This window comes from Rhincodon typus, chromosome 7, assembly GCF_021869965.1.
Source record: "Rhincodon typus isolate 14 chromosome 7, sRhiTyp1.1, whole genome shotgun sequence".
NCBI lineage: Eukaryota > Metazoa > Chordata > Chondrichthyes > Orectolobiformes > Rhincodontidae > Rhincodon > Rhincodon typus.
The window spans coordinates 42,082,016-42,104,112 of record NC_063338.1 but is presented as its reverse complement, the minus strand read 5'-3'; the positions used below and the strand labels follow the sequence as shown (position 1 = coordinate 42,104,112).

The following is a 22,097-nucleotide window of genomic DNA, read 5'->3' as shown; positions in this document are numbered from 1 at the left end:
ATTGACCTTGAACTGTTTTTTTTAGTTATTTCGCGTTTTTGCAAAAATGGTTAGGTGGAGACCCGCCTTAGGTTAACTGGCCTTGTTTGCAAATACACCCGGATTTTAAAATCTTAAGAGAAAAAAAACCGGTTCGGCATGTTTAGGGTTTCGTGGGATCATAAAAGAGACAGGGGAAGAACAGTCGTTTTCCTTTCCGGTGGGGATGTGATGGCGGTATCTGCTTTGATTTTAGTGCACATGACTTTTACTGAAAGCTAGTTCGTGTCAGATTGTAAATGTATGGATTGGAAGACAAAGCAAATTGTTAACTTACAGACCAATAATTACTAATAGCCTTAACAAAAAGAAAATAGAATATCGCATTTCTGTAGTTGATACAACGCTAGAAATGCATCGTCTTGTTTCCTTAGCGTTTACGCGTGACTTTTAGTTACCGATTGTCGTGCTTGGCTTCAGAATTACTGGCAGAGTACAATAAGGTAGAAGTAATATGTTTAGTCCTTTATTCCATTTGATTTGCTGTCAATACACTTTAGCATAATTATTATTTTTAAATGTCAATTTAAAATGTTAAATTTAAAACAGCCGTGTTGATTTTATTTAATGATTAGCAAATTCCGTGCACAATTTTGCAGATGCTGCTTAATATTTGTTTCTAACAATTCTAAGGAGGACAGATATAAAGGGAAAGCGCGTTTCTTTTCACTTTGACACTAGCGTGGCAAATGTTGGCGTTTACTTCAGCAATCTTCATTCAAAATTTTCTTTGACGAATTATAAATCGAGGGTTCGCGGTTCTAACGAAACGAGCAGCGTTCTTAGGAAGCCTCAAATTTGTACAGAATTGTAATATATTCAGGGAGATCATCCATAACCTATTGAATATTACAATCATGTGCATTTTGTAAACACGGACTCAACCAAATTTAGCTTCAATATTTCCACTTGCAGAATCTCATGTGAAGCACAATTGTACTGCTCGACGCTATTCGAACCAAACGTGGACACATTAAATTTCCAACTCATAATGCAAGCATAGTTTAACATAACGAACTTGCTGAAATTTTATCAATAATGTCTTAAAAATTGAATCCAGTAACGCGAATTAGAATATCACCTTGCTTAATTTTACAGTAAACCCTACTTTCTTGTTCAGTTTTATGAATGCATTTGTTTTACAAAAATGCGATTTTTTTAGTTACATTAACCGATCTATTCGATGTTTCAAACGTCCTGTACTTGCATAAGCACAAAAATATATTTTCTAGACGCCCCTGTGGATTGTTTGCACAAATGCCCACGGGTTAAATTTTGAAACATTGTTACCGCTTACCTTAGTATTCGTCCTTATTTTTAAAAAATAATTAAAATAAGATATGTAGCGTGTCTGAAATGAACATAGATATCCTTGTCACAGCGGTTGTTCCTGCCCGAAAGAGATGTTGAGTTTTAATGAATAACTAGAAGTAATCAAGTTAAAATATAACAAGTAGAAGGTATTTTTAATTAACATTTCATACTTTTCTTCTGCCTACAAATGTTACGCACCGCCAATTAAAATGATGCACGTCAGATATTATCGTAGACAATTTCATGTCAATTTTATCAGTAAATGTTAAATAATTGTGAAATGGGTTTGAAAGAATCGAGGAACCTTAGATGCATAAGAAACTTTATTTAAAAACATTTTATTTCAAACTCTATGAATTAAGAAGCCACATTTTAATCCCTTTAAGAGTATGTTCAATCCTCGGAGATCTATTGCAACGTATGCCATTTTAACACGTTTAAATACTTCTTTCTGCGTTGTATATGCATCCTGTTGAGTTAAGCGAGTTATGTCGGGCTAACTGCCGTAGAGTAGGGTGAAGGTGCATATGGACGTGTACTTGGACATTTCAGATGTGAGTTGCAGCGGGACGGAGGCGGTTCCAGAAAAAAAAGCTGTTTCCATTTGTCTTGTGACCGTCAAAGGGCCAATCAGCGAGCGTCTTTCGTTTATCTCTGTCTGGAAGCTAAATAGGGCACAGAGAGGATCTGATCGCGCTGCTCGGAAATGTGCGAGCACAATCTGCTAAATTCAGGCTATGTCGGCTCCCTGTTAAATTTTACCAGCCCGGAGCCCTTCTACTTCGCCAACCTGCGTCCGAATGGGACTCAACTGGCAACTCTGTCGCCAGCACTCTCCTATACCCGCCGGGAGGTGTGCTCGCTCCCGTGGACTTCGAGTCCATGCGCATCGCCGCCGCAGAGCCGCGCCTTTAGCGGCTACTCTCAGTCCTACCTCAGCAACTCAGTCTCCATCAGCATCAATAAGCATGGATCAGAGAAGGCAGCAGCCGGCGAAGAGCCAAACAAATACTACTTCCAAGACAGCAGCCGCAAACTGGAAGAGAGATGTAGACACAATCAGTCTTATCCAAGTGATTCCAGCATCCCCTCTTCAGTCAACATTAATGCTGCCAAGTACGAGTACCCAAACGTGGAAACATCTCTACATGGCTCGTCATTACATAACCAAGGCTTTGAATTGAATTCCAACTCTCCCACTGTAAATGATGGCATCAAGCAAAGTGTGAGCCTCAGTATGTCATTACAGTCACCAGTAACGCCAGTATGCAACAGATCCTCCGATGGTATAGTATCAACGCAATATTAAAGCGATGACCATTTGGAAATTGAATTCTCCCTCCTTTCCAAAAGAACTACCTGCCACCTTCACGTGAATTTCATGTATTAATCATCAAGCAGGGGTCCTGGAAACCTTGCTCTTATTACATTCAGAACAGCAGGAAAATAATCCTGTAATGATAAAAATGATTATAGCGTGAAAATAAAGTACTCAGAAACTGAACACATGGCAGAGATGATAGATCAAATTGTTTAAAATTAAATTAATTATAACATTTAAATTACAATTAAATGCTTCAGTGTAATTGCTAGCTAGCATTTACACATTGTAATCGTAATTGTTTACTGAATTTGTTACATTTTATTATTAACTTCCATGGCTTTTTCTGGAATTTGTAATTGCGACTTTTGTGTTGCAATGTCTACTGAATATTAAGGTACTTGAATGCCTAATATGAATAATTTATTTGTGTCGACCTCTGATCATAGAAAAGATTATTTCGGGGTCTTCTGTTATTTACAAAGAACAGGTATCACAAAAAGTCGAAATTGTTATTTTCTTCTGTCAAATTTTGAGCAACATTTCTATAAACGGCATCAAATTAATCTTGCAACGTTAAAAAAAAGCTATCGTCTACGGTAATATTGGATATTGAAACATGAATTCGCTTTAAAATGAAAGGGGTGGTGAAATGTTCGCATTGCTTCAGCTTGTTTCTCTCTTTTTCCATCTGCAGGGCTGCCCTGGTGTCCAACCCAAGTGAGGTCAAGGCGAAAACGCAAGCCGTACACAAAACAGCAAATAGCTGAACTTGAAAATGAATTTCTGGCGAACGAGTTCATCAATCGACAGAAGAGGAAGGAATTGTCCGATAGACTGAATCTGAGCGACCAACAAGTAAAAATCTGGTTTCAAAACCGGCGTATGAAAAAGAAAAGGCTTGTTATGCGCGAACAAACACTCTCACTCTTTTAGGCCAAAGTAAAGTTCATATGTGAGTTTCAAGGTCGCGAATTGAACTTTTAATGCTAACTAAGCTTGCTTACAGAAAGCATGTAGATCAAGAATATCCATTGTTTTAATGGATAGGTGCTCCTTTGACGTGCTGTCATATAAAACAGCAATTTTACATTACATTGCCACTGCCACTAGTCCAGGGCGTGTTGGTTTAGTTAAACATCAGCGACATACAGGGACTGAGATGCAAACTGTGGATACCTCGTGAACATTTGCCATAACAGGAAATTATCGTAAGGCACAAATTTGACTTGTTGTGGTCTGTACTTTGCTGTTCATGGATAACGTGCCGGCCTCTTCTCATCGTCATTTCTTAGTTTCAAAGACATTTGTCATTGTTTTGATTCCTCCATTTGTTTAAATTTTCACATGACTCCGTTCGAGTAAAAAGCAGATATTCTGCATTTGAGAATGTAAGTACAACAGATCATTAGAATGGAACGTTGGAATATAAATCTTAAATATATAACTATTATGCATGCACTCTACCTATGTACATTTAGTTCTAATAAAATGAACGACGAAGCATTTTTTTCATTTGTATATACAGTTCATGTTTTGTAATCTTGCTGTGAAGCTGGAGCTGGACAGTGGATTAACTCATATCTGATAAATACTCATACCAGTCAGGAGTGTCACATTTGATTTTCGAAAACTGCATTTCCACACTGAGCGATAGCAGTATGCGATGACTTTAATTAGACGAATGGAAATGTGTTGGTATTATTGATATGTTGTGACTGACCAGTGTCTTGACGCCGAATTGTTTTCAAAGTTCCAGCGACTTCAGTTTCATAATCCCGAAGTTGTTCTGCTGAAATTGCACATGAAACCTGTCCATAATATTACATAAATGATCAACTGTGCCAGAAGTGACAAATAAACACGGGTGCGAAAACTGTTATGAAATTGTACTTTTCTTGAGTTCTTTAAAGGATCGTATTGAACAAAATAAAATTAAAGAAACACAGCTTACATTTTTCTACGATTGATTTATTGAAGTTCATTCGTCCCAGAAACATATTATTTCACTACCTAATTTGTGAATAAGTTCCAATATTTATACACTAGCGGTCAAATCTGAAAGCATTAATATACACCGTGCTTCGATTAGAGCACTGGAAATTTAAATCGTCGTTTAGATGCATTTCAGAGGAAATAGTTTCGTAACTAATAGCTTTCAAATGATTGCATTAGTATTCAAATAATATTGTCTAAATATCATGTGCCCAAGTACTGTTTGTCAATTTTCTACAGGAGATATGCAAACTTACATTTTGCCGATCTAGTTGGAATTTGGCTGTACAAAATCTCCAGTAATTGGAAATTCCAAGCATGGAGAACAACAAAATTTATGGAGATTATATCCACACGAACTGAGACAATAACTGCCTTCGGTTATGTTCTCATAGTAAAGCAAGGCCGGAGCAACAATAGAAAGCGCACAGTGCAGACATCCTGGGGATATCTATTTTTATTCAGATGGAGTTTGATTTTGCAACAAACTATTTAACATTGGTTTCAGCACCGTTACTATTTTTACTAAGGGCTCACGCCTATTTTAACCGATAAGTGCCCCGCTAAATAAGGCGTTTCTATTAGTTTATAACAATTCAAATTCTTCAACGGCAGAAAGATTTAAGACAGGCTTTTACGAAATGTTATAAAATGAAATAATCTTTCCTTTGCTGCAAATTGAATATAATTCCATGCGGATGCGGGGCGCCACGTATCTGTTTCACTTGAAACGAGAATACGATTTCTTTTCTGTCACACAGGTTGACTACGATTTAAACTGCGGTTGGGTCATTTTTTTCATGAAACAGTTCAAAATGTTGGCAATAGTGTTTGCTTTTTAGAAAACGGAATCAAGGGCTATCAACCCCTTTCCATAATTATTATTACAACGTTCCTTTTATGACAAAGCCATGCTCAGGCCCTCCTAAGTTCATTTCTTTTCTCACTTGGCGGTTTCAAGTATGGTGGGTTTTTAATTAATTCAAAAGTCTGAAGTTATGCTTTGATGCGAATATGTTCGTTTGTTAAAATGTAGTTTGATAGAGACGCACTTCACATTTGAGCTCGGCAGCTATGAAAAGAGATGAGCGACAATGAATGAGTTGCAGTCATTTCGCTTCTCATTCGAGCAACTCAGGATGTGGGTGGGCAGGAACAGCCATTACCTCTAACCCCGCCATTTCTCTGGACTCCTATTAATTAAACATGCACTTCGCGATTTCATGAACCTCTTAATACATTTTACTGAAATATATCAATGCAAATAAATGTTCTCTGATAAAATGCAGCTAGCTATTCAATTCTGGGCATTTTACCGGGTACCTGCTTAGAATTAATCAGCAAAGTTTCATGCCCCTTAGATATGTCCAGATAATAATGTCTAATTTGAGCGATGTTATGAAATTCAGGCACTTTTTTTCAGGCAAGTTATTTAAATGCAACTTTTGTGCTACAAACAGCATGCACATATTTTAAGTTATTGAGTAACATTAATTTGATTCAATGTTGCCTCTCAATTATTTGCTAGTGTTAAAGCAACATTTCATACCCCTTGTCTCTGGACTTTTTGTTTGTTTCAAGTCAATGAAATACGTGTAAATACCTGCAGCCCAGATACATTGAACAATAGTTTTTGCATTGTTAGGATTATGACAACAGAAAGAAATATTACTGTGATTGTCGAATCGTTTTACATTTCAGAAAGGCAGGTGCAATGTGAAAACTTTCAAACCACATACAGTCAAGTGAATGTTCCTCCATTACAATTGGATGTAAAATATGTATTGAGATGATCAAAGGTTCATTTCAATCGGCTTGCAAACTTTCGGATGAGATTGCATGAATCTTTACTAAAAGTGCAATGAAAAACGATTGCGTGCAGAACTTTCCATTGCTTACGTTTTAGAGAGTTGGGTAGAGTTAACGTAAATGTGTACTTCCAGCCCATTGAATTTGGGGAGCTTGTTTTAGAGGCACCGTGATCTAATAAAAACACTGCTTAGGTCAGCAGTATGGGCGAGTAAATCTGAAGGAGCTTCTACCGAACGCGAGAAGGACACCCGCGAGCTCCACATTAAAAACAATAATGGGAATCAAATACAGTCACCGATTCGTTTGAAGCCAAGAATGCCCGCCCATTCTTTAGAAGGCCTTACACATTTTCTGTACGTTTATCAATACGTAAGGTTTATTTCAAAATCTATGCTACCATGCATCCGTCAATATTGAAATTTTAGCGTTATCAGCGCGATTACATTTCTGGCTCATGTGAACTTAAAATATCCTGATAATCCAGCATTTCGGCGTTGTCAGTTGCCTTTCAAATGGAACAAGAAACGGACCAAGTTCAGAATCACTCTGCTCTTCCAACGGCTGCTGTTTTATTTTCGGGTGATGAAACCTGAGCCTGCGGCTGAATTTCTGATTTTTTTTTCCCTTACCAATTATACGGCGAGTGCAAATAAATGTGGCACATCGCTCCAGACAGATATTTACATTAATTTGTTTGATAATTGTGAGCAAAGTTAATCGCTCCAAAACTAAAATGTACTGCTGTTACAAAGCGATCGGGCCTGCAGCAGTATGAGACAGAGCTTTGGAAATTTGTCCGACATTACATTGAAATCGTTCAGAATCTCTTTTTCATCTCACTTTTATGGGTCGATCTGCCAGACGGTGTCTGTACATGTTCTCCAGATACTGGGGGCGCCATAACAAAGTTAAGGTCAAGTTAGTGTCTCTTTTAGATTGCACAAGTCTAACATACCTACTGATCGTGGACTTTGCTTGACTAATGAGTTTTTTTCACATTCGAAATACTTAATGTTGCGTGCAGTTAGATAAAAACACAAAGAAGACGCTAATATTTTGCCCGGAACGTCAACGTGAAACAACAACTCGTCGACTTGAAGAATTGCGTAAGAGAAAAATACGCCTACCAAACTTTCCTCGAACATCGCCTTTTGTTCCATGTAAGGGAATGACGATCCTAATTTATAAACTGTAAGACTCTTAGCTTGGTATGCCAGACTCTCCTCGAGTCCCTTGTCGATGTTAAGCAGCTTGTTAGATATTTGTCCTCATTTAGTATTCAATACAGGCCGAACTGGTCATCTGAACACGAGATGAGAACAAAGGACACTTTTAATTCCCTTTCTCTTTTACAGCCTTTGCCACAGTATTGAACCGGATCTTTTAACACATTGACTAATGTTATTTAATTGGCCAGTTCGTACTAGTTTGGAAATGAGTTGGAGACCATTGCAGGCACATTTCAGCTTTACAGCCATTATATGGAGCAATGAAAGTCAGATTATGACGGGCGCATAACTAAGCCAATTCTATAATCCATAAACACAACGTACAACGATATTATTATTAATTATACAAAGGGAATATACATTCAAGAAGACATTTCTTTAAACGTGGGTTAATATATAAGCAAGGTGTTTCTCATTTCAAACCGTTGTGTAGGAACGATGTTCGGCAGGCGCCCCTCATATCAATGTGGCTTTACTGTATGTAGCGGTATAAGCAATCAGAGGCGACATGATAACTAACTCAACTTAATTTAAGATTAATTACTATTGTTATTTGACAATAAACAAAGACAACAATGTGTTGTTCTACCTCAGTGATTGAAGCAATACGATTTCATATACTTCATATCGACAATCGCCGGATGTCGCATTTTATAAATGCGGCTGTTAAGTTTGAAGCAAGTGAAACAAACGAATCAAAATCCAACACATTTGTGGTCTCCAAATTTTAACTTGAATCAAAATTTGTAAAAAAACCAAGTTTTGCTACCAAACAATTCTTCCGTTTAGAACCAATGATATCTACACTTTGATTATATTTTTATTTGGGTTTATCCTCAGAGTACTCCATTTGATTACAACAGAATTTCGAACTAATTTGTAATTAGAGACAATATAACTCGTGCAGTTGGAACTGACCAAAGGAAATAACGATTAGAGACATCCATCTTACTTGCTCGTACGCGATAAATGTTATGATAGATAATGACAAGTATTATTTAACGAGTTAATAAACGTAAATTAGAACATGAGTAGAGATTTCTCTAATTATTTTTCTCTCTCAGTGCACCTTTTCCCTCTGTAAATCAATTCGCATTTAACAGTTACACGTAAGCATCCGCTACGATGTCCTTCGCTTGACTGGTCTTCACTTAAAAGGGCAGAGGACAGTCTTCATTTGCAGATTCAAGCACTTTTCAAATGAGGTGCTTACTTTCATCCAAGTCAACCCGTTGGTTGGTAGGTTGCATGTATTAGGCTGTGCAAATGGGAAAGAATACGGAATAGCACGACAAACCGCTAATTTTAATTCCCGGCCTACAAAAAGCGTCTGCAGCTTCCACATTCAACTTCCATCGGTGGGTTTTAATTTATGTAAATCACGAATATGATCTGTTGGAATTGCAGTGAAGATTTTACGCAACGATCAAATCTGATGTTTTAGGAATAATCTCAATTTGCAGCAAGGAGTAATCTTAATATTGCAGCGCCACCATATTCTGAAGTTAATACAATGTGTTGCTGCAGTTCTTAAGGCAACAAACTTCAAAATCTGATTCCGTTCGCATATTTACGATTCATATCAATCAAAACTTTAAAATGAAGTGGTCATTGGATGGTTATTTTGTGTAATATAAACTACAGCATCTATGCCTCAATTCTAAAGATCCGAGAAAATAAGCTCAATAGTAGAGAACGGTTTTATTATTTGCCAAACTCGATATTACATATGAAAAGGAAATGTAGAAAAGCACTCCCTTCAAAATAAAAGTGAAAGCTTTAATAGACGTTTTTTCGCTTAATTTCTTACTAAGAAACACAAGTCAAAGATTGTATTATCACGTCAATCTGATTTCGCAGTTGAGTTAAAACTGTGTCTTATGATTCGGTGCACGGCCAAAACCCAGCTTGGAAATCTTCTTACTTACTTGTGACAGACTATTGATTTTTGCATTTTAAAAATATCAGAATTTACATTCGTCCTATTTAATAGAGCGTGGCTTCAACAGTGAATGAAACAACGCAGATGTTTTTTTGAAGTTTCCAAATATAGAAAGGTATCTGTGACAGTCTGTGGTGTGTAAATTGAATTATTTTGTTGCAGTGTTTGCTTTATCCTTAGTCACAGGACAAATTTTTGGCACTGGGAGTTAAAGGAGCTACCTAGCAGACCCTGAAAGCCGATAGGTTAATTTCGAGTGTAATACCTTCGAGCAGCAAAGGATGGATCTTAATGACCAAAACTGATCTATGGTAATTTCGACATTGGATCACATGACTCGTTTACCCTTAGAATCAATCAGGATGAATTGCACGTCAGCTTGCGTTTCCAATTTTTTTCTTTCGCGGACCCTGTTCGTCGGTTTTTAGAGGAGAATACATGGAGCATGTTTAACATCATCGATCCTGATCATTCGTCCTCGCAACTCAGAAAACAAAATATGACAGAGTTTGAAGACCGTAGTAGCTGCGCCTCGAGTATGTATTTGCCCAGCTGCACGTACTATGTTTCAGCCCCAGACTTCTCGTCAGTATCAACATTTTTACCGCAGAGCACTTCTTGCCAAATGACATTTCCTTACTCCTCTAATTTAACCCAGGTTCAACCTGTCCGAGAGGTGTCGTTCAGAGATTACGGATTAGAACACTCCACTAAGTGGCATTATAGGAGCAATTATGCCCCTTACTGTTCTGCAGAAGAAATAATGCATAGGGACTATATCCAACCACCGACCAGGACGGGAATGCTGTTTAAAAACGATCCTGTATACAGCCAGCGTGGAGGCTCAAACCCATCTTGCAATTTCTACACGGCAGTGGGGAGGAATGGAATACTTCCTCAAGGCTTTGATCAGTTTTTTGAGACAGCTTATGGGATTTCTGACTGCTTGAGCTATGAACAGTTAACCGAAAAGTCTGGATCGAAGCGCAAGACTATCACAGCATCTGACAAATTTTCTTCGGCCCAGGAGAAAGAAAGTACAACCGAAAAAACCACCGTCGAGTCCTCCAGTAACATCGGAGCCGAGAAAAGCAACCTATCTGGTAGGTGCAGAATGAACGCAGGGTTAGAATACAAGGCCAACACATTTTGTTTCACAGATTTTATGTGAAATTTTATAAGCAGACGAAGGCTTTTATATACCCTATAAGATCTGCTTTAAAGTTGTAAAGATTGTTTACGACGGGAAATCGGTTTAGGTGGGCTTCGTGAATATGAAAAATCACTAATAGGCCATTTTACCATTATAGAACGATTTCGGTAATATCATTGCGATTTGACCAAAGGATTTCTTTCCTGTTTCTATTGATTGCAAGTACATTTCTGTCATGCTAACAAGGTGTATTGTAATTATGTGTCTCCTGCTATTGCCGCTTTCAATTCAAATTTCAGGAAGAGAAAATGTAATTAAGTGTATTCGTTTCCAAAACAAAACTTTATCAAACAATACATATTGAAATCAGGACGTAATAGATAGCTTGGTGTCGAATTTAAGTACAAGGAGTTTAAGAGCAAATTTGTTGGGTATGGTCGTTTGTAACGTTATTTTTAAAAACTACTTCCATCAGGACCCCTGCGATGCAGAAAGAAGAGATGCCCTTATACCAAATATCAAATCCGGGAACTTGAACGAGAATTTTTCTTCAACGTTTACATAAACAAAGAAAAACGCTTGCAGTTGTCGAGAATGTTAAATCTCACCGATCGACAAGTCAAAATCTGGTTCCAGAATCGAAGAATGAAAGAAAAGAAACTCAGCAGAGACCGGCTGCACTTTTTTACTGCCAATCCTTTATTGTGACTGTGATACATTTTACGCTGTGGATGATCTTCCAGCAATTCCCCTTTGCCTTAGTCAATATTTATTTACAGAAGGAGTGACTGCAAGGATGACAGGATAGTTTTGCGGAGAGAGAACTGTCCTTGCTACGATCGATGTAAAATCGGATCTAAGGTGCCACGGTTGTGCGGGAACCATGACCGTAATGTTTATCAGAGAACATTTTTACCTCAGCATTTCTGTTATTCAGTTCCAACGGAAGAATTTCGATGCTGCGGAATAATCAGGTTGAATAAAAGCGTTTATTTTGAACAATAAACAGGAGTAATAAAGGGCTGAAATGGAGCAATCTTTCGTTCAAAGCGATAGGTCAATCAGATAATATAGTATTTTTTTATTTCTGTTATAGTCATTGTGCAGCCAGACTAACCATACTTGTTCAAGCTGTGTTTATCCTCATTCAAAATATATTCCTATTTATTATTTTACTTATTCCGTTGTATTTCATTAAGTAATTAAGCAATACTGTAGCTAGAGATGTCTAACGCTGTTGTAATGATAATAATTTTGTTTTCAGCTTGCAAACTAATTGACATTTCATGGTAAATGCATGTGTTAAAATGTCTTTTTGTCTCAAGTCAATAAAAACCTTATTTTAAAAACTTATCAATAAAGTTTTTTTTAATGAATAAGTGGCCAGACTGTACTAAACGATCTTAACTTAGGAACTCAAATTGTCCCAGAAGAAGCAAATATTATTTATCTCTGAAATGCAGTGCACACTTTGCAACTTATTGCGCAAAAGCCAAAGTAATGCGGATGTTGGAAATCTGAAATATACCAGATGGTGCCTGAAATGCTGGGTCTTTCCAGCATTTTTAGGTGTTTATTTTGCAATTTAATGCCCAGCTTAAACATTGCGCTTTTCGGCGAATGTTTTTGTTTAAAATGGAAAGCAGAACTTTTACTTAGTGTTTTGCCTGTAAGTATGATAATTAATTACAATTTTTGTATCCATAGTTAGATTAGGGGTGTTTTGGTCTGGAACTGAATTGACAAGTTTCATTTTCTTGTACAAAAAGTCAATTGCAGCGTATTTTTTAAAAGAATCTGAAATCTGAATTTGAGGTGCATTTAAATTTATAAACAGCATACGATAACTTGAAACTAACTTCAGTGTCTCAGTGACAAAGAAGTGAGCGAGACTTCTCAAAATGTTTCCATTTTATTTCGAAAACGAATTGCCAAGTTTTCGTGCCGCATGACATAGCATTGCTGTTTACAAAACCTTGAACTGTCTAGACAACATCGTAAAGTTGACCGCTCTTACCAGCTTAATGGCGACTTATTACACCTTCTACTCACTAAGGAAAGGTCCTGCACTATATAGCAAACAAAAGAACAGAAAGAAATCGATGAAAATAGATTTTAAAACGAAGGAAAATATAAAAACAATTACATTTATAACGTCCACCATTTGAAAAAAAAGTTTTTTTTCAAGAAACGGATCTCAGATAAGTTGCGTCAAACATATTGGTTGGACTTAATGCAGATTCAAATGAAACCGAAAAAAGTAACATCTGCTCGTGAGTATGCTAAAGTATGTTTCGAACAGAGAATTCGTACAATGTTGCCTTTGAACTTCTATAATGTCAAGGTCGTCACCTTTAACCTTTTGGAAGACAGAGGCGCCTGGTGGCTGTTGGGTTGTTCTTACAGCTTCCCTCCTAGAGACAAAAGCTTCAACATGTTACTTCAACATTACTACAATGTGTTACCAAAGTGCGCATGCTGAAGCCTACAGAAGGACCAATATGAAAAATCAGCTTTCCTTATCTAGATGAGCAGTTGAGTTTGCGAAAAGTTGCATTCAATAATACACACTTAGGTCTTTTGTGCAACGTTATTAAATACGAAGGTTCCTTTGTTCTCCTATGCTTAGCCGTTGGGAGCAGCATCTTTCCATATTCTCATGCAAGCTGAACTGGTCAAAAATCTTCATCATACGTCCATACACTATACCAATCGGCCACGAATGTTTTGGTTTCCATGGAAATGTGGGAAAATATAATTTACGTTTCAATAGAATTTCCGAAGCAAGCACGGCCTTTCTACTTTCTCTGTGTCTATATAACGCACCATACTGATCTAACCATGATTTTACAGTCTGAATATCTTACTTAATTGCCATAACATATATAATTTAATTAGGCTGTTTTGAAAAAAGGATGTCAAAACAGCAAGGCTAGTAGTTTACAATGATTGCCAGCGTGGTTATTTCTGCAAATGGCCACACGGCGGCGCGCTGTAACGCTACGGTTCAGCCCAGACCACCAATACCTTGAAAACAGCTTTCGGGATGAATAGGAAATTATCTGAAATAATGTCAGTATTCCAAGTAATTAAGTTCTCCTTGCTTTTGTCATATATCTGGAACATCTTGTCGAAGTATGGAATTAAATGTAAGTCAATTCACTGCAGTCGTAAGTTTGATTATTTTACTGTTGGCTTCAAAGATTAAGGCCTAACTTTTTTCATCATAATGAGTCCGGAAAAAAATAAAACTAATTTGCCAATTACATTATTTGGAAAGATTTATTAGTTTTCACTCGGTGTATTCGCTGAAGCTTGTTGATCGGATTTTGTTGAGATTAGAATGCACGAAGTTACAAAGTAATGGCGCCGAAGAAAAACGGGAACATGCAACATAAGGAACAAATCCGAGCTGATGTATTATTCTCTAAAATAAAACAACTATCATTGTGAATGCAGAAAAAAAAATAACGGACAGGATACGATACCATTAGATTGGGAAATTAGGCGAAGCCATTTAAAAAAGTCAAACAGCCAATATTTCGCAAAATACTAAATGCTTACGTTTACTTCCTGGTGATGTGTTCGGTTTAAATGGCAGCACACTATTTGAATCAGCTCTTTCTCAATACTACATTTCTCCTTGTAACGTCTGCATAATCCAGATATTTTAGTACGGTTTTGAAATGAATAATGTTGGATAGTCAAGTAACATTTCAGGCTATACATTTCACCTCGGTGATGACTTATGTTTAACCATTGAATTCGTTATTCTCAAAATATCAAAGGAACGTTGTTAACATGTTTGCTGTCTGTTAAATTGCTAACCTCTTTTGTAAAAGTGAAAAATTGAGCGTTTAAGGAGTGTTTACTGCAAGGACAAAACCGATATTGACAGCATTTTCTCAGTGTTGGTAACAAGAAATATCTGGCGGCAATTTTCTATAAGCCATTTAAGTGGAATCAAAAACACGGCATAATTTCCCAATCTAATGGCAGTGTATACTCTCCGTTTGTTTCACATTCACAATCCACAATCAACAGAATATTCATTCCTCTTTCATGATAAACTGCTTTAGTATTTTGCAATATTCTACTGTACGACAGATAATAATCCGCAAAGTCTTGTAAAACAGACTGAACGTATATACACGTCTTTCAAAATCGTAAGAAGTGATCGATCGCAGTACTCATGATAGTCACTAATTCCCGTTCCAACAACATCAATGCTTGCATATTCAATAGGTTATTTTGCTTTAAATTTCCTATTTGCCCAAAAGGAGGTTTCAGAAGAAGAGGTAATTGCCTGATTGTGGAAAGGCAGGCCTATTATCGATTGGCCACTATATTCTCGTTAGTTCCGTGTATTTTATCCAAATTGTATGAGGAAAATTTGTTTTGCACTTATATAATTAATGTACTTTTAATGATTAAAAAGTGTTTTGAAAGGAAAATATTTTCCTGTCCAGTTATTTTACAAGATGGTGACATTACGTTAATGTTATTCAGATAAACTGTTGACTGAATACACAAACGCACTGGATTTAAAGCATAAGCATACTACTATTCCAAGACGTTCAAATGTTTCTTGATCCACATGGTCGTTACTGATAGCACATACGCAACAGCTTATTTAATGTGACAAGGAGTGAATTGATTTTAATATGTGGCACTCAGTTGCTAGTAGGTCGCAATTTGTAGTCGGACGTAATTTACGCGGCAATCGTATTCAATACAATTTAGCTTTCACTCACAATTTAACTGAAAGCGCCCAGGAAGCCAAAATATTTCCGAAGTATCTACAGGTAACATGACAGTAACATGCGAAATTTTCTTTACACAATTGTGGTGACAAACCAATGTAGGACGACGGAAGCTTCTGCGCGTATTTTAGCCGAATGTTTATGGAATATTTCGGCTAAAGGGTATAGTTTATTTCAATCTTTACTGCATTTATCTGATAAACCATAAACAAAAGCTCAGGCTGAAACTAATAACAGGCGCTTCAAGTTAATAACCTTTCAATTTGAGTTCTGAGTGTGGCAAAACAATCAAAAGATTCAAGGTGAAAGTGAAGGTACAATTGGCTGGCGGTTTCATGGTCAGAAGACCATTCCAGTTTATGCTAGAGGGAAGTCTGAAAGGAGAAATGTGAGCCTCCATCAAAGCACAGGGCCAGCAGCTTGGTTAACACTACAAGAAAAACAAAGAAACAAATCGTTCCATCGAAACACTTACATTACAAAGATTTTAAAATTAGACAACAATTGTTTTCGAACTTAATTGCTCTTTCCATTATTTTGACAATAAAGTTGTTGTTGACATGTGTCTGTAGAGAAGGGAACCATTGCTTTGTGTAATGTTGCAATCGGTGCAAATACAATAATGCAGCCTTCATGTTCCTGGTTAAAACTAACATTCAAAAGCTTGCCCTGTATACAATCCTTCCAGCAAATCACATCCCACATTGGCGCTTTAATGCATTACGAGGTTTTAATTAAGCTCCATCATTAGACCTAATTTAGGGAGAATTGTGTGCAACATTTCTCCCATAAACAGCTTATAACTACGTTATTAAACATTGAAGTATCGTTCTGAGACTAATCAGTCAATTCACTTTTTAGTTGCTATCAATATAACCTTTCCTACATTAAAACCCGGCTCCGCATGAGTTGAGTGTACTCTCATGATAACTGTATTTGATATTGTAATCCTTTCCCCTGCATACCAGGAAACTTTATAGTTCAAAGATTTCATAGCCTTTAATTCCTGTGTGTCTGCAGTCGTAATATTTTATGAGGTTTTTTTTGTCATACTAGGGGTCTTATGATACAGGTTTTATTTGAGTACAATGAAATGAACAATTATGCTATATCATAGAGGACCGTTTGATACAATTAAATTATTTTGTTTACTCAACACGCAATCCAGGCAATTGCCGTAGAGTAACAGCAAGGCTTGTTTCATGATAACCAGCAATAATTGGTTTTGCTTTATATAAGCATATTGATGCAACCAACAACAGACTGTCCTGAATAAATAATAGTGTAAATGTAGACGAAAATATTAAAGTGGCTTTGCAAATTTAGCAATTTTCCTACATATTTGATAAATGGACTAAAAAATACAAATGTATTGCGGCAAAGACTCCCGAAGTAATATTACTAACTAATATTGCCTTCAACATAGCCGACTTAATGTGACGGCAATTGTAAGGTACGAATAAATGGTCTGCACGAGTCACTGATACTGAGCTGAAGATACTGTAATAAATGAAAAAAGAGATTTACTGGTGAAAACACTTTGAGCTGTACGTTGCCCATTCAAATATAACGCTATCTCTTGGATGTTATATTGTTTTGAGATAATAATTTGGATATAAATACCAGTTCTGTACTGTGCAGGCCTCAAGGCTCCGAGAATTCTCTCGTTCAAGGCTGCAAGAAGTATCTGTTGTCTGCGTCGGGTCTTGTCTTTCTTACTTCCAAATTCACTACCCCTAGACATTTTGCTTTTCATCGCTTACAAAACCACAATTGGTTTGACTTTGTTCGCCATGAATTTGAGTCTTACTTATATTATGAGGTGGTGTTTTGTAATAAATGCACACTGTTGGCTCTCGTTCAAAAATTCCTTGTATATATAAACAAATCATCGAGCTTAGCCTATTGCTCACAGCAGTTGTTGAAGCATCATATTACTCCAGATATAGTCATGCTACACATCTTTAATGACTAGTACCCGTTACAAATAATAAAACAATAGCAGTCAATTGTTATTTTACTAAGAGGTAAACTGCATTCACGTTTGCACTGACCAGGCGTTATGCTTTTCCGTTAATGATATTTAACGAGGATCTAAATAATGCCAAAAGTGTTCCAGTCTGTATTTTTTTCAGTTTACATATGTTCACTCATGTTACAAAATGATTCCAAAAGGCCCAAAACAACAAATGGTTTTCCTTCATACTACTACTCCTGGCCTTGCCTGAAGGGTTAGATTTACTTCAAACTATACCATCCCCCATTTTTAATTCAAACGCTGAATAAACTAATATAAGCATTCTCATTGACGTATCATCGTTCCAAATGGATGCATTGCCGACCATGTCGTATCGCTAGTCTCTCAGGTCATTCTTACAGTTCTGCTGAATGATTTCACACGGAAAAAATACAGTTGAAGAACATTCAAAGCCAACTTGGCTAACTTTTGCTCACACAAGTTTAGGTGTTAACAACCGGATTGTGATCTATTTGGGATGAATATGATCCAGGTAATTATGTATGCCTAGAACTATTTGTGGTCTCAATGTTTTGTATGTGCGACAAAACATCTAGGCATAGTATACGAAGTTATGGCTTATAATCGGTGTTCGCTTCAACCGAACCTAAAACTTACATGCACAGGCGCCAGAATGTTAACCGTACTGATTTGGATTACAAAATCGATCAAATCAAAACTAATGTTGGATAAATAAACAGCCTCAAATGATGTATGGAAATGGTATATATACTCTTCAATGTGACTTACAAGCCCCTCAAGTATTTATACGTCTTCTAATATTTTGTTCATTTTGAATATCGGTAGAATTTTTGAAGTTTGATTTAGACCAACGTTCGCAAAACCGATAACATTCTCAACATTGTATTTATATCGCAAAAGAAATAAAGAGAGGAACCGTGACAGCCTTGACCCTGACACTGTCCCCTTTCCTGTTCGTCTTGTTGAGAAGAAAATCTCATCGGCCTTGTGTGGAATTCACATAGCTGCTCCATAGCTGATGTCCATCGTGGTTTGTTTTTTTCTTGAACTCCAAAGGATTCTCCCAGTGACCGGAAGTAGGCATGTGCTGTTAAACAGCAAATTTTCTCCAGTTGGTAAGTTCGGAAAAAATAGCTGCAAGTTGTGTTAACACAGCTCTGCAACTCCATCAAAGGAGTGAATCCCGAAAACAACAAGCTGCATCACTGCTGGCGCTGCGGAGCAAATATGGTGCGTGCCTTTCAGTTGCTTTTGGCGATGTTTTGATTACCGACTGTGGGAACATGTCCAGTCCAGTTATCAACAGCTCAAAAGAAACATGCGAGAGAATTTGAAACTTAAGTTTTCTTTTAGGATAAGCTAGTTGAATCTAAACGCCAAAACACTGACTAAATTAACTCCTCCAAATTAATGGCAAGAATCGCAAATCGCCTTTTGCTCAGCCACGGTGTTGGAAGGTGTCTGTGCAAATATTCAAATGCAATTACATTATAGAAGTGTTTGGTGTCAACATCTGAAAGCCTGTATGCTAGCTATCTTAATGGAAAGTACAGGGCGTAAGGTATTCTATGGAAATTCAAATGTAGACTCTCACAGCCACGGTCAATTTTCCAAACTAACATTAGCTTTATTATACATTGAACTATTTCTTATGTTTGCTGCTAAATACTGTACAAGGGAAAACATTGGACCAGTGAATGCAGATAAAAATGCAAAAAGAATAATTTCTTACATTGATTTCACCAAATGTTTGGTTCATGTCAGAGCCAGGTGGACTGTCTGACAGGTTATACATCTAATAGCCGTGTTATGTACTGTGCGTGCAATTGATGCAGCGCCAGCGTCGCTGAAACTATAAAGGCAATCAGATCATAAACCTGCTCAGTACACGTTTCATTTCGCTGATATTTTCTACTAAAAACTATATTTTAATTTCCAAAGGCCAGAAATTACAGCGATTTTTTTCTTCTTCAGTTTTTTTTTGTTCATCAATAACAAAATTATTGGATTTTAGCGGAATGATCATCACTGCTGTTTTGGATAACATTGAATGAGGAATGTCTTTGATGAGACGTTTGAGTGCTGGTCGGTGTGGGAATTAAATGAGCTGCAGTGGGCGCCGCTTTTGAAATGCTGTTGTAGGTGTCGCTGTTGTCCACAGTTAAGCTCAAATTCAAACAATTGTGGATCATGTGATGTACGGGGGGTTAGTGCTTCAAGGCCATTTTCAAATTCCATTGGCCCAGTAGTCATGTGGTTCTACAGAGGCATCCACAATTACACGGGGAATGTTTTGTTAGAGATGTCAGCTTACAAAGGACATCATCTGCCTCCTTCAAATTACTCTCCAAAATGTCCTGCCCCAACAACTCTCCCGCTACGAACTCGTTTTTAGTAGATTCCCTGATTAGTGCTTGTCGGGGTGACGGTTTCTATTCAAGTAGTTCTATGTACATGCCATCGAGCACGGATATGGGAACTTACGGAATGCAGACCTGTGGACTGCTCCCGACCATGACTAAACGAGGAGAGGTTAGCCATCAAAATATGAGCATCAGCGTTCATCCGTATATATCTCAGGTAGATGGCTGGCCTGACCCTTCCAGGCCATGCCGAATTGAACAACCTGTTAGTCCACAGATGCCCACGTGCTCCTTCCCTGCTAGCATAAAGGAGGAAAGCACTTGCTGCATGTATAATTCAGATAAACGAGCAAAACTCAACCCGACCGCAATCCCTACCTATCCTAGATTGGTGTCCGAAAACTGTTCGATTGAAAATCCTGAGATCCCCATCCCGGGATATTTCAGACTCTGTCAGGCTTATCCATTGGAGAAAAGCCTAGATTATAATCAAGCTGGGGAGATCCGGTCAAATGTAATGCCGCAGTCAAACCTAGGGCTTATCAGTAAACTCCAGGTATCCAACCAGTCACTAATGGAAGGGAAAATAAACGACAAGCCAAACGCACAGGAATCCAATAAGGGAATTTATGTGGAAACTCCTGAACGAAAGCCGAGTTTAGTGGAGGCCAGTGCACCCGCTGAGGAAGCCGAATCTAGCTCGGAACTATCGGATAACGAGGCTAAAGGTGAGCCTTTAAAATATTGAATCTGAACGTGGCAACATCGTACATCCGATAGAAAAACTTACATTGTCACTGCAATACATAACTATATCAGGACAGTATATTTGACTGGTTTATGTGTATTTCTGATCACCAATATTTGCAAACGAGAAACAAAGTCTGCTAAATGTCGCAGAAAAGGATAATTTTATTTTATTACTTGTTGAAAAATGTACTCCGTAATACCATTACATTGTTAATGACGTAGTAAAGACCAACAAATCATTTACAGATGTCAGTCTAACATTGATAATTTCATTTTAGAGTTGCCATGTGTCTCCTAATCCACTCCTAAGATACAACCCGAAACTTTTACGACCATAAACTACAAATATTAAGAACACCTATTTCTATATTTAGGGGCACAGCGCCAGCTCAGTCTTACTCGTTCTATTGTGAAAAGTAAGCTACTTGCACCATTTGCTGACTTAGGAATATTCGACGGAAATTGCTAGTCGCAGTTAAAACAGTCGTTTTCCCTGCCATAGTTAATGTTGGATATGTAACATATTGCAATGAGCAGTATTAGAAGTTCCATACTTAGAACTTGAAATATTGCTAGCACACACAATCATAAATTCCAATTAACATGCTCGATAAGTGGAAACGATAGTATGTTTAATAGCCTAAGATTTACCTCAGGAATTATTGTCATGGCCACATAGGTTTGTACTGTTAAGATTTTGCAATCATTAAATTTGCGCTATGAAGTTGAAAAACGACTTATTGGCAAAAATCCTATCGGTGCAACTAACCTACAACTATACGTTTCATTCACTAGTAATGGTATTGCCTACTAATCATACATCCATATCTGACGAATTGTCTGTTGTCCGTGTATCTTTAATGTTCTGGCATTTAGTTAACAATTCACAAAGAAGCCTGCCACAAAACCTGAGATATAATACTGTTTGTCAATATCCAACGCAGTTTTTAAAATTTTCCTTGAATTAGTAAGAAATTTGATCTTTAAATTGAACCGACTTATATTATTAATATGTATATTTGTTTTTACTATTTGACAACAAGTGAAGAACGTGTAGAGGTTTGCTGCACTGTGTATAACTTAAGGTATCAGTATTCCGCTTAATCGTCCTGGCTGGGTTTTGTTTGAATTAATGTGTTGGAGACACGTTCGCTGAAATATTATTTCTTATTTATTCCTTCTGCTAGAAGAGATCAAAACTCCAATAAGCAACTGGCTAACAGCAAAGAGTGGAAGGAAGAAGAGATGTCCTTATACAAAATATCAGACACTGGAATTAGAGAAAGAGTTTTTATTTAATATGTATCTGACTCGTGAGCGCCGTCTAGAGATAAGTAAGAGCGTGAATCTGACCGACAGACAAGTCAAGATCTGGTTTCAAAATCGCAGAATGAAGCTGAAGAAAATGAACCGGGAG

General features: G+C 37.3%; 3 protein-coding genes and 1 long non-coding RNA gene across 5 annotated transcripts in view; 3 read left to right on the top strand and 1 right to left on the bottom strand.

Annotated features, from left to right (window-relative positions):
* Positions 1-1,476: 1,476 nt before the first annotated feature.
* LOC125483485 lies at positions 1,477-17,351 on the bottom strand. The gene is made up of 3 exons (XR_007262449.1): positions 17,192-17,351; positions 3,854-4,051; positions 1,477-2,805 (listed from the first exon to the last, which is right to left on the bottom strand). It is a non-coding gene; the product is annotated as an uncharacterized LOC125483485 (long non-coding RNA).
* hoxd12a (homeobox D12a) lies at positions 2,018-4,627 on the top strand. Its single transcript, XM_020519727.2, has 2 exons — positions 2,018-2,639; positions 3,372-4,627. Exons 1-2 carry the CDS (start codon positions 2,060-2,062, stop codon positions 3,608-3,610), a joined length of 819 nt encoding a protein of 272 aa, XP_020375316.1. The 5' UTR covers positions 2,018-2,059; the 3' UTR covers positions 3,611-4,627.
* Positions 7,434-12,158, top strand: hoxd11a (homeobox D11a). Of its 2 annotated transcripts, XM_048598765.1 has the most exons (3): positions 7,434-7,641; positions 9,833-10,755; positions 11,281-12,158. In XM_048598765.1, the coding sequence occupies exons 2-3, from the start codon at positions 10,098-10,100 to the stop codon at positions 11,511-11,513; spliced, it is 891 nt and encodes a 296-aa protein (XP_048454722.1). In that variant the 5' UTR covers positions 7,434-7,641; positions 9,833-10,097; the 3' UTR covers positions 11,514-12,158. The 2 variants fall into 2 exon arrangements, with proteins under 2 accessions (XP_048454722.1, XP_020375409.1); XM_020519820.2 differs by lacking the exon at positions 7,434-7,641 and having other exon boundaries at positions 7,691-10,755.
* A 2,518-nt stretch (positions 17,352-19,869) lies between the features above and the next one.
* hoxd10a (homeobox D10a) overlaps positions 19,870-22,097 on the top strand; it is a 3,377-nt gene continuing 1,149 nt past the window's right edge. Inside the window, 3 exon segments of the mRNA XM_020520271.2 lie at positions 19,870-19,912; positions 19,915-20,658; positions 21,868-22,097. Coding sequence (XP_020375860.2) covers positions 19,870-19,912; positions 19,915-20,658; positions 21,868-22,097 — 1,017 coding nt within the window.

Excerpts from the sequence above, each read along its gene's own strand:
- hoxd12a (XM_020519727.2), top strand. The coding sequence starts at position 2,060 with ATGTGCGAGCACAATCTGCTAAATTCAGGCTATGTCGGCTCCCTGTTA. Across the intron at positions 2,640-3,371 it reads ATGCAACAGATCCTCCGATG|GGCTGCCCTGGTGTCCAACC; the intron begins GTATAGTATCAA and ends TTCCATCTGCAG.
- hoxd11a (XM_048598765.1), top strand. The coding sequence starts at position 10,098 with ATGTTTAACATCATCGATCCTGATCATTCGTCCTCGCAACTCAGAAAA. Across the intron at positions 10,756-11,280 it reads CGAGAAAAGCAACCTATCTG|GACCCCTGCGATGCAGAAAG; the intron begins GTAGGTGCAGAA and ends TACTTCCATCAG.